General features: G+C 43.0%; 1 protein-coding gene across 2 annotated transcripts in view; it reads left to right on the plus strand.

Moving 5' to 3' along the window:
• LOC137342651 (polycomb protein SCMH1-like) overlaps positions 1 to 13,683 on the plus strand; it is a 154,989-nt gene that overhangs the window by 82,052 nt on the left and 59,254 nt on the right. For both annotated transcript variants that reach the window (XR_010967311.1, XM_068006704.1), the window contains exon 8: positions 1,776 to 2,019. Coding sequence is in view for 1 of the 2 variants with exons in the window: in XM_068006704.1 (XP_067862805.1) it covers positions 1,776 to 2,019 (244 nt within the window). In the remaining variant the exon portion in view is untranslated. The remainder of the gene's footprint in view (positions 1 to 1,775; positions 2,020 to 13,683) is intronic.

Here is a 13,683-nt window from a genome sequence, read left to right on the forward strand (position 1 = left end):
TCCATCACAGGTGGCTGCTGATATCGATAAGTAGTAAGCACTCACTTTGAAATGTGTTCCTTCTGAAATAATAAGAGGACGTCCGTGCTGGGTGGAGTGCTATTTTAGAGCCATAGACTGCGGAGGGAGGACACTCAATTTTTAAAAAAATGTTATGGCTGATTTATCGGCCCCTTCTCCTGAAGAGGTGTACTCGTTGCTGTAGTTTGGTTCCAAAGGTTCCAATTGCCTCCTGGTACCTTGTCCAACTAGCCTTTAATCATCTCTGAGCCTCAACAGTGAGTGTCGGTAAACTATTCCGTTGTGGGGTCATTCCAGCTGAGCCCAATACTGTCCAGTAGGGGTCACTAGATAGCAATCTGGAATGGGAACCCGGGCCAATTTTTTTTTCCCGAAGCCGGGGGTGCTGAGGCCAATTGTAGTGAGATCTGCAGCCGAGATTGGCCAACGCGGCACAGACTGGGGACTGAACGCGACATCTTTATGGCTCAGCTGCTTGCTATACCCATCAAGGGAGCCAAGAGGTGCAGGTTTTTCGATTTCTCCGCTTTGCTGAGTTCACAATCTCGGGCAGCCCACTGTCGGAAGGTTCTGAATGGAAGCCAGGCTGCTCTTGTGCACCTCCTAGTGGTCAGTTTCAGAGCCGCGTGGACATTATTATTAGAAGCAGGTTGATTGTGACTGAGACAACAAGCAAGCAATTGGCTTCTACTCTGGGAAGACCAGAGTAATGTATATTTTTTTGATGTGATTAGTGCTGGGTGGCCTGTGTATCAAATAGAAGCCAGAACTTTCCTTTAACAGCCTCAATGTGTTTTAGTTAAAATCTAACAAATAAATATCTTCTGTAATCAAGCAAATATTTTTGAAAGTAGACTTGCTTTGATCTATCTGCCTGTTCTGCTAAAGGACAATTGCAGGATGACTAATCCCACCCCTCTCCAGCCTAAATATTTAAATACCCTCCCACCATTGCTCCCCCCCCCCCCCCCCCACCAAAATTGGTCAGTGACTTTATCCAGTCACCAACTGAGCCATACAGACAAGAATGGTCTCCGCTTTGATCTCCAATCTGTACTGAATTCAACGATGTCAGGGGGGGTGGTAAGGTTCCTCCAATAGTCTCGGTACCCTGGATTAGAGAGGGGGAAATCAGCCAGAAACCCTCTATGGACTTCAGAGGTGGCATCAGCTGTGGATAGGGACGAGTTTGATTAGGATGCCCCCAATGTCAAATAGCCTGCTGACATTATCAAGGCTTGAAAATGGTTAAAGGTCACTTGGGCAAATTACCAGAGGTGCACCAGTACCTGCGAAACTGTTTGTCATCGAAGAATTACCTCCAGGAGGGGAGGGGAGAAAAAAATTGCTGGAGGAAATTGGGAAGAAGGAAAGAAAAAGCATTTGTATGAAGTGTTTCCATCTGAGTTCCCTACTTACAATCTCAACATTTTTAAATTTGTCTGCTAGCTTTTGGACTCTTTGTCAGTGGTTTTACCCACTCCTTCATTTTTATATCATTTTTCCAAATTATTCAGCCCCCCACTTCCACTGCCATTTTAGGAAAATTGCAAAAAATTGGCCCAGTGCTAATATGCTGCATATGTTGGTCATGTATTAAATAAGCAACAATGTGATGTGATCTTGCCTGTGCAGTCTTTTAGTTCTGAGGATGTCTCCAAACAATATCCTTTTTAACAACTGTATAGAACTGGCCCAGTACCTTGACAGCACAAAAATCATTGATTGGCTCTGGTGTGCTTTTCCATAAACAGGAACCACCATCACCTTCCCAGAACTACTATAAAGTGGGGATGAAACTGGAGGCAGTTGACCGGAAGAACCCTCATTTTATTTGCCCTGCAACCATTGGAGAAGTGAGAGGGACAGAAGTGCTGGTGACGTTTGATGGCTGGAGAGGAGCCTTTGATTACTGGTGTCGATACGACTCTCGGGATATTTTCCCTGTGGGATGGTGTTCTTTGACCGGAGATAACCTGCAGCCTCCAGGAACTAAGGGTAAGACTTGTTTTATACATTGAGAAGGGGCTTTGATTGCTACAGGGAATGTACAGTAAGATGGGTCCATTTGTGCCCTGGGGCTGTGTCCTTTTGAACAGGAGAGGAGCTGGGCACATGCGACCAGTAAAGCAGATTTCAGTTGGGGAGAGTTCTGATGAACCCAAGTCTGTTGGCATGTTTCATTTTAACACTGCAAGAAAGATCCATGCTGTCCAAAATTGGACAGTCTGTCAATATAATAAAGATTGCTGAAAAATCATAAATACTGGAAATCTGAAACAAGTACAGTAAATGCTGGAAATATTCCAAGTCAGGCAACATCTCTGAAGAGAACAGATGAGACGCGTCGGGTATGGACCCTTCATTAGAACAGTTCTGATGACTGGTCCACACCCAAAATGTCGTGTCTGTTCCCTCCACAGATGCTGCTTGACCTATTGAGTGTTTACAGCGTTTTCTAAGAGAGATTTCTGTAACTTTTGCAATCGGCCACTAGATGTCACTATTTCCCTGGACGTAGAATAACACTACATCAATTTTGCCCTCCATTTTGACTACTTGAATTCGATATTGGACTCCTGAAAGTCAGAGCCCACGGCCTGTGTGGTCTCATAGTTTCACAGTCTCAGATTGAACGGTCCTGGTGCAACATTCAGATACTGATGGACAGCACGAACTTATGTGCAACGTTCAATTAAACGTCATAAATGTGAAAACTTCGCTGTGGGGAGGGAGAGAAACGACAATATATCGGGACTTATCTGAAGGTGTCACTGCTATCTGACTGCTCCTCTTCGCTGATGATTGACAGATCCATTTGTGATAGGGCAGCTGAAGGGTTAATATTATTCCCTTCTCAGTCGAGCAGCAGACTTTTACCTGATTTTTAAAATCCTGTTGCTATGGTAATGGTGTGGGAACCAATGTTTTGGTGCTGCAGTTTTGACTACAAAACTCTAGCAACGAGTTGCTTGAGTGTTTTATTGTGCTGGGTCTAATTGTATGTTGTAAGTGCCAGACTGTCAAAGAAATTTTAACGATCAAACTGAAAGACCTGCACACCACGGGGATGGAACATAGAGTTTGTACCAGGAACTTGTGCAATGTGAGCATTAACCCTTCAATTGATACTAAAAGTTTAGCATTGGTGCGAAGCAGTTTCCGTATTGCCTTCGACTCTACACTTGTACCTGGAACGAAACTCCCTCCACCAGAGTTTGTTTCTCCTCTTCATTCCAGGGTCAGGTCAAGCCCTGACTCCAGGTACAGGCTGCATTTACACTATATAACTGTAGTGGTGCAAAATGTTACCATTTCACTTTGATGCTACAGTTGTAACATAAAAGTCTCTTTATTTTTATATATAAGCTCTCCAGATGACTCCAAGGTGATGTCACCATTTGAGTCGCATCGAAATAACATTTCTGCGTCTGATTTTGGCAAAATAAAAATCTGTTTTTTTTAATCCCACCCCCCAAAGTTACCATTGGGTGAGTGGTTAATGGTGGAGAGCCGGTCTGTCTGTTCAGATGGACATTGAAGATCCCAGGGCACTATTGGAAGAAGAGCAGGATTCCTGGTGTCATGGCCAATATTCATCCCTCAACCAACACCACCAAAACAGATTAGCTGGTCATTCATCTCGTTGCTGTTTGTGGGATCTTGCAGTGTGCAAGTTGGCTACTGTGTTTGCCTACAAAACAGCAGTGACTACAATTCAAAGATAATTAATTAGTTGTGAAGTGCTTTGGGACGTCCTGAGGAAGCGCTGGCACGATATAAATGAAAGTCCATCCGCCCTTCACAGCACTGCTATCATTCCCGCATTTCTGGCAACGGCATACAGCTGAAATTCCTTATTAATTTTACAGAAAAAGTCAGAGTGAGTGCACAACAGGAATTCACCCCCTGCTGTATTGCTAAAGCAGAGGACATCATTCCAGTATGAATTGCCAGTGTTCATTGCTGACCATCTGCAGCTCAGCCAGGATCTTACCCAGTGAATGACCACATTATTTCCATGACTAGGTCCCTCTGCTGGACATGCGTGCAATTACATATGCACCATACTTTCCACATCTGCAGTGTTTGGTCTCGAAAATGCCAGTGATGGGCCCTTGATCAGTGGTTTGGCATTTCCTCCCCCATGGGGGAGGTTTGAGGAGTGATCACTGTAAGGTGCTATTCAGCATCCTCCCAATCATCAGTAAAGTGATGGATAAAATAATCAGTAGTGCCATCATATAACACCTACTCACCAATTACCTGCTCGCTGACACTCAGTTCAGATTCTGCCAACTCTGGGTTAACAGCCTTGATCCAGATCTCGAGGTGAGAGGAGCTGCCCTGGATATCCAGGCAGTATTTGACCAAGTAGCCCTATCGAAACTGGGGTCAGGGGGAAGCCCTGCAGTGACTGGAGTCGTACCTGATGCACAGGAAGGTGGGTTATGGTTGTCGGAAGCCAATCATCACAGCCCCAGGACATTGCTGCTAGAGCTCCTCGGGGTAGCACCCTTGGTGTAACTATCTTCAGCTGCTTCATATCCTTCCCCGTCATATGGTGAGGAATGGGCCTTTTTCTCTGATGATGCTACAGTCTTCAGCTCCATTCATAATTGCTTGATAATGGAGCATTTTTATATGCCTAGGCAGCCCACTGGGCTATCTGCAGACTTGTAAACTTTACATTGAGCCTTTTTGATGCTGGGGCAAACATTTTGTGCGTTCCTAACACTTAAAATTAATGGGCAGACCCTGTCATTGATGCACCTCAGTGCCAGTCAGACTGTGGTCGGTATGCAATATAACAAGGACCTGCCAACAGATCATGCTCTTACAGCCTTGAAGGGTTGAGGGTGGGAGGGATGCCAAAGCTTTGTGCCATTCCCTGTTTTTATTTCCATTTATTTAAAATAACTTGAAATGTAGCATTATGTAAACCCACAAATGATATCTGTACCTACATCAATTCAAGCGTACTTCGAACAGTAGGTCAACACTACAGCTCTGCAAGAGAGTTTACGATAGGCTTGATCACTGCTGCTTTTGGAACACAGCCCACAGGACCAACAAAGGGAATATTGTTTCTTTCCCATTCCTGGAGCTTTGACAAATCCACTTTGAGCTATGGCTTTAGATGCTTTCCTCTGTGGCCAGAAAGGAGTTTAAACAGGTTCCTGCTTAGCAGGTAGCACAGACTTAATACATATAAATGACAAGATTACACAGTTAACTCTTGCTCACCCTGTTAATAGTCCCATCGAAGATGGCTTTCCCTGTTCCCAGAATATGCAGCAAGATAAATGTGTGCCCCTTATAGATCACGCTGATGATGGCTCACGTGCTCAGTTCACTCTATTCTTCAGGATTTCCACCCAACTTTGCATCAAATTTAAGAAATCTCTACGCTTCCTGCTTTAAGCAAAAGTCCATATCTACCAATAAGGACAATTTTGTTTTAAAAAATTGAATTGAGTTTTTAATTATTTCAAAAGATAAAACTGTCCAATTTCCCCCTGTGTCCATCAACCAGTTGTTATCCCTCTAGCTCCTGCACAAAAGAAAATTGACTGAAGGAAATCTCCCTGTTGAAAATTTAAGGCAACTTAGCAGCTCTTAACAGAGTGTATGGCTAGCAACAAAACTGTGCTTCACAGTCCAGAAAATGCAAACAAGATTCCATTTAAAAATAAATAATTCAGAAGTCTAGGTGACTCGTAGAAGCCAAGTATGGCTGCAGTCAAGAAATGCTTTTCAGCTGCTCTGAGGGGGGAGATGGTTAAGATCTGAAGGAGTGGAAGTTGGCAATGTATTACACAACAGGAATGTGAGCATGTCAGCACTGACAGAAATCAAATCCTTTCATCTCCCATTCACAGTGGTGGCCTCCAACTCGTTCTGCTCTTCCCATCGCACACTCATGAGTGTGTCTGTGAAGGCAGACTCTTTGGCATTCTGTCAATCACTGGCCACAGTAATCTATTGTGAATGATGCTTGTGGAATCAAACATGCAGTGAGATAATGCACCAACAAAAAAAAAGTCTGCTTGTTCAAAGTGAGCGCAGGATGATCAATCTCGGTGGGCTTCAGGCATGTCCAGTCTATAATGCAGATTGGTGACTTTGACCCTGGCAGATCTTCCATGGTCTTGGCCGGTGTTTGAGGGCATGGAACACTTCTGGTGTCCTGGTGCTTTGTCGACCAGCAAACCCACCATCTGAACGAATTTAGTATTGCAAACAGTCGCAAAATGGAGGGTAAAGTGTGAATGATGTTTTCTTATAAAAAGGGCATTGATGATCTTGAGTGGGCTGACAGTATATCGCAATTAGTTGTGTGTGTGTGTCCGTGTCCAAAGCTTCCTGTAATAGTAGAGATATATCACCCAAGCATCATTACAAAAGGGGTGAAAGTTTAAAGTTCTGAATTTTAAAAAAACTGGTTGCAAACAACATGTATTAAATACTCTGTCCACTCCTCCAATATCTAGTTCCTGGAGCTAATTCGTCTTTATCATCTCTCCTGTACACAAAAGCCAGTTTTAAAGTGCACACGCACATATATATTTAAGCAGAGAAATAGACCACAGTTCTCCTTTGTAAGGTGTCCTGAGTTTAAGAACAAATTCCCAGCAAATGTTTTCCACTTAACTACTAACGGCCACTGAGAGCTTTGCAGTGATTAGCAGCAGCCTTTCATCATTCGATGATGCTGATATACTAATGTCTATCCATCACTCTGTGAGCAGTTCAAGCATCACTTCCTCTCACTGTGCATTGGGTCCCTTTTTTGTAAATGGACTTGTGCAGACTTGCCATCTCAGTAATGTTAAAATGACATTTTTTTCCTTAGGTCTTTATTTTCCCCCCACTGACTCTTGGGGTATGGTTCCACAAGTAGGGATAGTCCTCTTGTACCTACCCCCAGTGGTCATTCTTGTGAACAGAGATTTAGTCCAGGTTGTTTTCCCAGGGAGGACATCACTGCAGAGCCTGATCTTGTTCTCACTTCACACCTGTCTACTTTCCAGCTAGGTAACAGTCAGGAGCAGGAGTACTGGATGATCATCTCCTCCTTACCCCAACAGTCCAACTGCTGCCCTGGATGAGATCTGCTAACTCAGCACAAACCAGGAATCAAACTTTGAACCTGGTCTATATGGTCATTTACTCCTGAGCCATTGGGGAAATTAGCTGTTATTCTTCATAATTTTGGTGAAACCTATTCAGTGGCTTCAGTTATTTGCCCTACTGATTTTATATTGTTCATTCTTCCTCCATATGGATGGTTAGTTACTCTCCAATACCCTTACCCCACATGCGAACACAGAAGAAGAGAGAAACAAAACAAGACTGAGACAGAGAAGCAAAGGAGATAAAGATAGACAACATAAATAGTGGTCCTGGTAGAGAAGCAGAATAGCACACAGAAATCAAAAAAAAAGTGGAGGAGTACAAGGAAAGATAATAGGAGAGAGCGCGCGCGCGCGCACACACACACACACACACACACACACACACACACACCATATTCTGGTACACAAAGACAACAGACATAAGTAGGAGAAAGAGAAAGTGTATCCTCCAACTCCATTGAGCAATGCCACAGGTGATCAATAAGTATATATAAACATGAATGTTTAGTCTGCATTTCCTGACTGTCACACTTCAGGTATCGTGTTCAAATTTCTATGAGACAATTTTTGAAGAAACAAAGGCAGTCTTTTGGAATGTGCACAGAAACTCTCCAAATACCAGAGTCACAATCTCTGTAGCCTCTTTATTGACCTTACCAATCACACTTTTGGATTTATAATTTCTTTTTAAAAGCAAGCTAGAGTTGTGACCTGCAGCCAGAACACAAATTGAACTCTGAATGAACTAAACTAGTTCCTGTCCTACCTCCTTTTGTCACTATTTTTGGCAACATGTTAGGTTGACATTTGAAGGAAGAAAGAACTTGCATTTACATAGCGCCTTTCACGACCTCCCAAAGCACTTTATAGCCAATGAAGTACTTTTGAAGTGTAGTCACTGTTGTCATGTAGGAAACACAGCAGCCAATTTGTGCACGGCAAGGTCCCACAAACAGCAATGAGGTAATGAGCAGATAACCTGTTTTATTGATGTTGTCTGAGGAATATATATTGGCCAGGACACTGGGGAGAACTCCCCTGCTCCTCTTCGATTGGTGCCGTGGGATCGTTTGCGTCCGCCTGGGAGGGCAGACGGTTTAATGTCTCATCCGAAAGATGGCACCTCCGACAGTGCTGCACTCCCATCAGTGCTGCATTGGAGTGTCAGCCTAGATTATGTGCTCTAGTTTCTGGAGTGGGATTTGAACCCACAAACTTCTGCCTCAGCAAGGGTGCTGCCACTGAGCCAAGGCTGACACTTTTTTAATGGAAACTGCCAATGTAAACAATTATAATAACTGCTGATTGCAATGCAATTGCAGACCTCCTCCTCTAGTTGGTGCTGTTGTGCACAGTGAGTCATCCAGCTTCAACCACCATGTTGTTTGGCCTACGGTTTCTTTTCAACCCGTCCTACCTGCTGTGCAGTCCCTGCTCCCCACACCTTTTATGGTAGCCTTTTGCAATCTGTTTCTTAAAAAAAAATAACATAACTCCCAGCAGTCTATGTTTCTGGCTCACTTTCTCACTTGCCTGCTGGTATGTTCACCAGTTCAAAAGAGCAGCGCCCTGTGTCCCCCTCTCTCCCATCTTAAAGTATGGCTGATTCTTCAAAAAAAAAAGCCAGTCCCGCTCTCATCAGTCCCACTGCCCCTTTTTTTTTTTAAAAATCATTTTTTTAGCCAATCCCCCACCACCCCTTGGTTGACTCTTGAGGTGGCCCCAGTTCAGCATTGTGGCAGCCTCGGTCATCCTTTGCCTTTTATGGCATGCGCTCACCCCTCCACCTTTACTTTTCCCATTCCTTTCTTCAGCCCTACCACTGTTTTGCTTTCAATTACTGGCCATTTCCATCACCTCAAAGTTTGCCACTACTAGCGTGAGCTCTTGCCCAGAAGATATGGAAATTGGGGCAAATACATGTATATGTACAGCAAATACAGCACACTGACACATCAGAAATAGGAAAAGGGACAAAACATCACAGAAATAAAAATAGCTACAAGATTTCAGGGCCAGAGCCATGGCGAGGGTTAAAAGAGACAGATCTTTTGTTGGACCTGTATACTCCATGTTCAAGTAAGAAAGATGGGGCAGAGATGAAAAGTGTTTGAGAGACTGGGAGAAAGAGAGAGAGAGAGAGAGAGAGATGCAGAGAAAGATACTGCAATCTAGGATTAATAGTTGTTCTCGTCTAATTTATGTTATCTTGTCTTCTCCACGAGTAAAGTCCTTGGGGCCCCCACTTGGTGCATCTTTCTTGATATCATTCCTAACTTCAAGAACTCACCCATGGGGAGTGTGACTGTGAGGCTTACCATTCTGTAACACCCGTGTTGGAAACACCCACATGCTGAACCAGTGTCCTGTTTTGGCAAAACCAAGAATGTTTTAGAACAGGTTGTCTATTATATAGCAGTATTTCTAATTTTGAAGGAAGTGTTTGCATCAACAAACATGTCTCTTTTTGTTAAACACTTTCCGACATGTTAATACTGAAAACAATTTCTGGTCTGGGCATTTATTGTGAGCATCAAGCAGTCTGCACTCCCAGATCAAGTGTACGGAGGTTACATGCTGACAAAAACTGCCTCTACTCTTCCCTAAACTCACGAGAGCTCAACCAATTTTCCAATTACCACACCAGCCTCTCTGAATGATGGTGCCAGTTTAGTACCAATTAGGGGCATTTGTGTGCAATGGGTAAATGCCCAATAGGAGCTGGATTGACACTGCCCAAATTAATTTCTGTAGGACCCATTGGCCGAAAGACAGAGGATGAATCAAATCCAGTTCAGATGGAGGATGCATCTCGCATCCTCCATCTGAACTGGATTTGATTCATTACACCATTTTGTTCTCTTCCTCTTCCCCTGCCCTCCAGCTATAGTGAACGTGTCTTTGAAGCTAATTGTCACTTTTTTTTTGATAAGATTTGTAATTAAAATCTTCAAGAATAAATGAGTTAATTTGTTCTTTTAAAATTTGTAATTAAAGCAAGTTCAGCTCATTTGTTTGTTTAATGATCTGATTTGTTTTTCCCAAGTTATCTGTCGTATTTATTGAGTCTGTATTTTTCAACCTGAGGGAGATAATTTAGTCAGTCAGTAAGAACATTGCCAGTTGATTATCCAAATCCCATTGAAGTTCCATCCTTGATCTTCACTTAACAGATTATTATCTCTACAATATTTCAACATCTGGAATGATTCTTTAATTATCTGTTCATCATAATAGATTGACTCATCAAATAAACAGAGTTTGGGGCCCAGTGTTTGGATTGTCGGGTTGAAGCACAGTCCTGTGCTGGAGCACTTTTGTTTTTCTTTGTTGAGTTCCTGTTTCATCGTTGAATCTTCCACAATTTGAAGTGATTTTATGCAGCAATTTCTCAACTTTTTGCAATCTGGTAACAAAATTCCAATTTGACTGGGTTGTTCTTCGTTTTCATTTGGGTTAACCACTTTATCAGTGCTGCCTTTTCTTTATCTTTCCTCTTTGCCCCTTTTCCAGATGCCCAGAAGGGACACAGCACCTATAAAATAGCCTTTTGTACACTCTCTTCAGGGTCTACTTTTCAACGGTGTCTGATCTTATCTTGCGTCGTTTGGAGGAATGACACTTTTGCTGTCGACTTGGGTTCCCTCCGCGGCAGAGGGGCTGTGAGGACATTGAAGTGCACCATCTTTTATGACCACCTGGCACATGAGCTATATTCATGATCCTAAATGCCACCGATTACCAAATCTACTGCTGGATTCTGCTGTCCACCAGGCGTTTTGTTCAAGCAGAAGTTGGAATTTGTGGTTGGAATGTTGACAACTCTGGCAAATGCCATATAAGAGGGAAATAATTATTGGACGAAAATTGGATTATGATTAGTTTGTCTTTCAAATGACTTGAGCTCATTTAGGAAGAATAAGTTTCAAACTTCACAATGAGGTAATGAACAACAGTTAGTCAGCCTATACTGCGGTATCTTGTGACTGCATTGTGACTGAATATGTGGGATGTGCAAAGTGTATCAGTTTGGATTCTGAATTTTTCTCCAGATGCTGGTGCATCTCATATGGTGAGAATTCGATTAATCTGGCAGCTTGATTTTTTTTTTTGCTTGCAGCACTATTTACACAGGCAGTCACCCTATAAGCATTACTCTTCCTCTCTTCTACACAAGTGCCATGTCCTGTGCTGCACTGGACTAGGGAAAATAATGGACTCCAATTGAACAGGCTGGGGCTCTTTTCTCTGGAAAAGATAACGCGGAGGCGTAACCTGATAGAGGTCTTTAAATTATGAAGGGGTTTGATAGGGTAGACATAGGGAAGATGTTTCCATTTGTGGGGGCGATCAAAACTAGGGGCCATAAAGATAAGATAGTCACTAATAAATCCAATAGGGAATTCAGGAGAAACTTCTTTACCCAGAGAGTGGCTAGAATGTGGAACTCGCTACTACAAGGAGCAGTTGAGGCGTAGATGCATTTAAGGGGAAGCTAGATAAGCAAATGAGGGCGAAAGGAATATGGAAGGTTATGCTGATGGTTTAGATGAAGAGGGGTGTGAGGAGGCTTGTGTGGAGCATAAACACCAGCATAGACCAGTTGGGCCAAATGGCTTGTTACTGTGCTGTACCTTCTGTGTAATTCTATGTAATTTGGCACTTCATGCCAGGGGCCAGCCAAACCTGGATTTCAATATATATGGTGAATGGAGATTCATGATTTCTAAGAGGGATTATGAAATCTATTGCTGGATATATGAAGCAGATAATATAATATATTATGTGTGCACTGCCAGTCTAGACTGGTTATCTTTAACCTTAGAGTTTTACCTCTCTTCTAATTGGAAGCCTTAGTTTGAGTGTAAAACCAGCACAGTGCTCTTCTATTTAATAATTGTTATATCCAGACATTTGCTGATTCATAGTCTTACAAAATATTTTCCAACAATTAGCAACAACATTGAGATTAAAAAGTTTATAGAAAACGGGTTGGTGCTATAAAAACGCAATCATTGCAAGGCTTCAGTTTTGGCTCCTTTCTCCCTGGGTGGAAAGAATCCAGCATCAAGGACGTGTAGAGAATGAAGTAATTACCAAGCTATGCAGCGTGCATGTCCAGTGGCTGGTTGCTGCAGCTTTGATTTATAACTAATTATTTAGAGGAAATACAGCAAAGAATGTATTAAAGAGGAGTGATCCCAGATCTTAGCTCTGAGCTCATTGAATGGTAAGAGTTGAGTGTCTCTGGCGCCTTCAGTCTTCCCTTTACCCTACAATCTACAGGGTTTTAAAATCCACGCTTGGTGTCACCTAATCACTGCTTCTTAACTTACCTTCACTTCTATCCTCCCTCTTCAACCTCGGTGGTCGTGTTCTGCAGTATAAACTTTGATCTTTCACCCAAGTTTCCTCGTTTTTCTAAAATAAGGAAATCAGCGCTAGCTTTCCGAGGCAGGGTTTAGGGCATGGCCCTGCTTTACATCACGCTGCTTTTGTGTTTGTATATTTTTGAAGGAAACGAGATTGCAGCCTGATGGATAAGCCGCTCTTTATAGCAGGCTTCCCCGAGCGATTTGGGTACAGCTCGCTCCCAAGCGCAGTGCTATGAGGTCTGCAGCTTGGAAACTACTGTGTAATTGGCCTTTGTCTGCCGACACAGGCCTGTTGCTGTGCATTGACTTTCCCACAACCACCAGTCTCCTGAGAACGCGAACACTACAAATGCATTGTTCCACTGGGCTCATGTCATTTCTCGGCAAAACATGTTTGGCTTCCACAGTTATATTTTCTGGACTGAATTTACATGATTAAACCTTGAGGGATACACATGATAAATTCTATTGGACATGGGGGTGTGTGCAGATGTTACCTTCCATGCGCAAGGATTTTTCTGGCATTTCAATACTAAACAAAGCATTAAAGTTGCAGGTGCAAGGCAAGCTGTTGCTAGCCAGACTCTGAACAGCAATAACATGTAAGCTGCGTGTGGCTTTTGAGCAGTTAATAGATTATTGGACTAAAGTTAGTGTGCAATGTATGAGTTGTATGTTTGTGGCATTTAATGCAAAAACCCATTGTTTCGCAGCAGTCTTGATCATGGAGACATCTGAAAAGCGTTTAAATAAATGCGACTGTAGCAACCCTGTACAGAAAAGGCCCTGTTCCCATAGGAACAGCAGGCTTAATAGGGTTCCTTTTAGGCTTTGATGTAGCCCATACAAATTCATCTGGTCTCTGCTCCAGATCCAGAGGTAGATGCAAACCGTATTATTCAAATTTTTCCAATGCTCTCCTGGCCAGCCTCCCACTTTGCACCCTCTGTAAACTTGAGCTCATCCAAAACTCTGCTGCGTTTATCCCAACTCACACCAAGTCCCGTTCACCCATCACTCCTGTGCTTGCTGACCTACGTTGGCTCCCAGTGCAACAAAGCCTCAATTTAAAAAAAAATACTCACCCTTGTTTTCAAATCCCTCGGCCCAACTGACCTCGCCCCTCCCAATCTCTGTAACTTCCTCCA

The sequence above is a fragment of the Heptranchias perlo genome, chromosome 26, assembly GCF_035084215.1.
Source record: "Heptranchias perlo isolate sHepPer1 chromosome 26, sHepPer1.hap1, whole genome shotgun sequence".
Lineage (NCBI taxonomy): Eukaryota > Metazoa > Chordata > Chondrichthyes > Hexanchiformes > Hexanchidae > Heptranchias > Heptranchias perlo.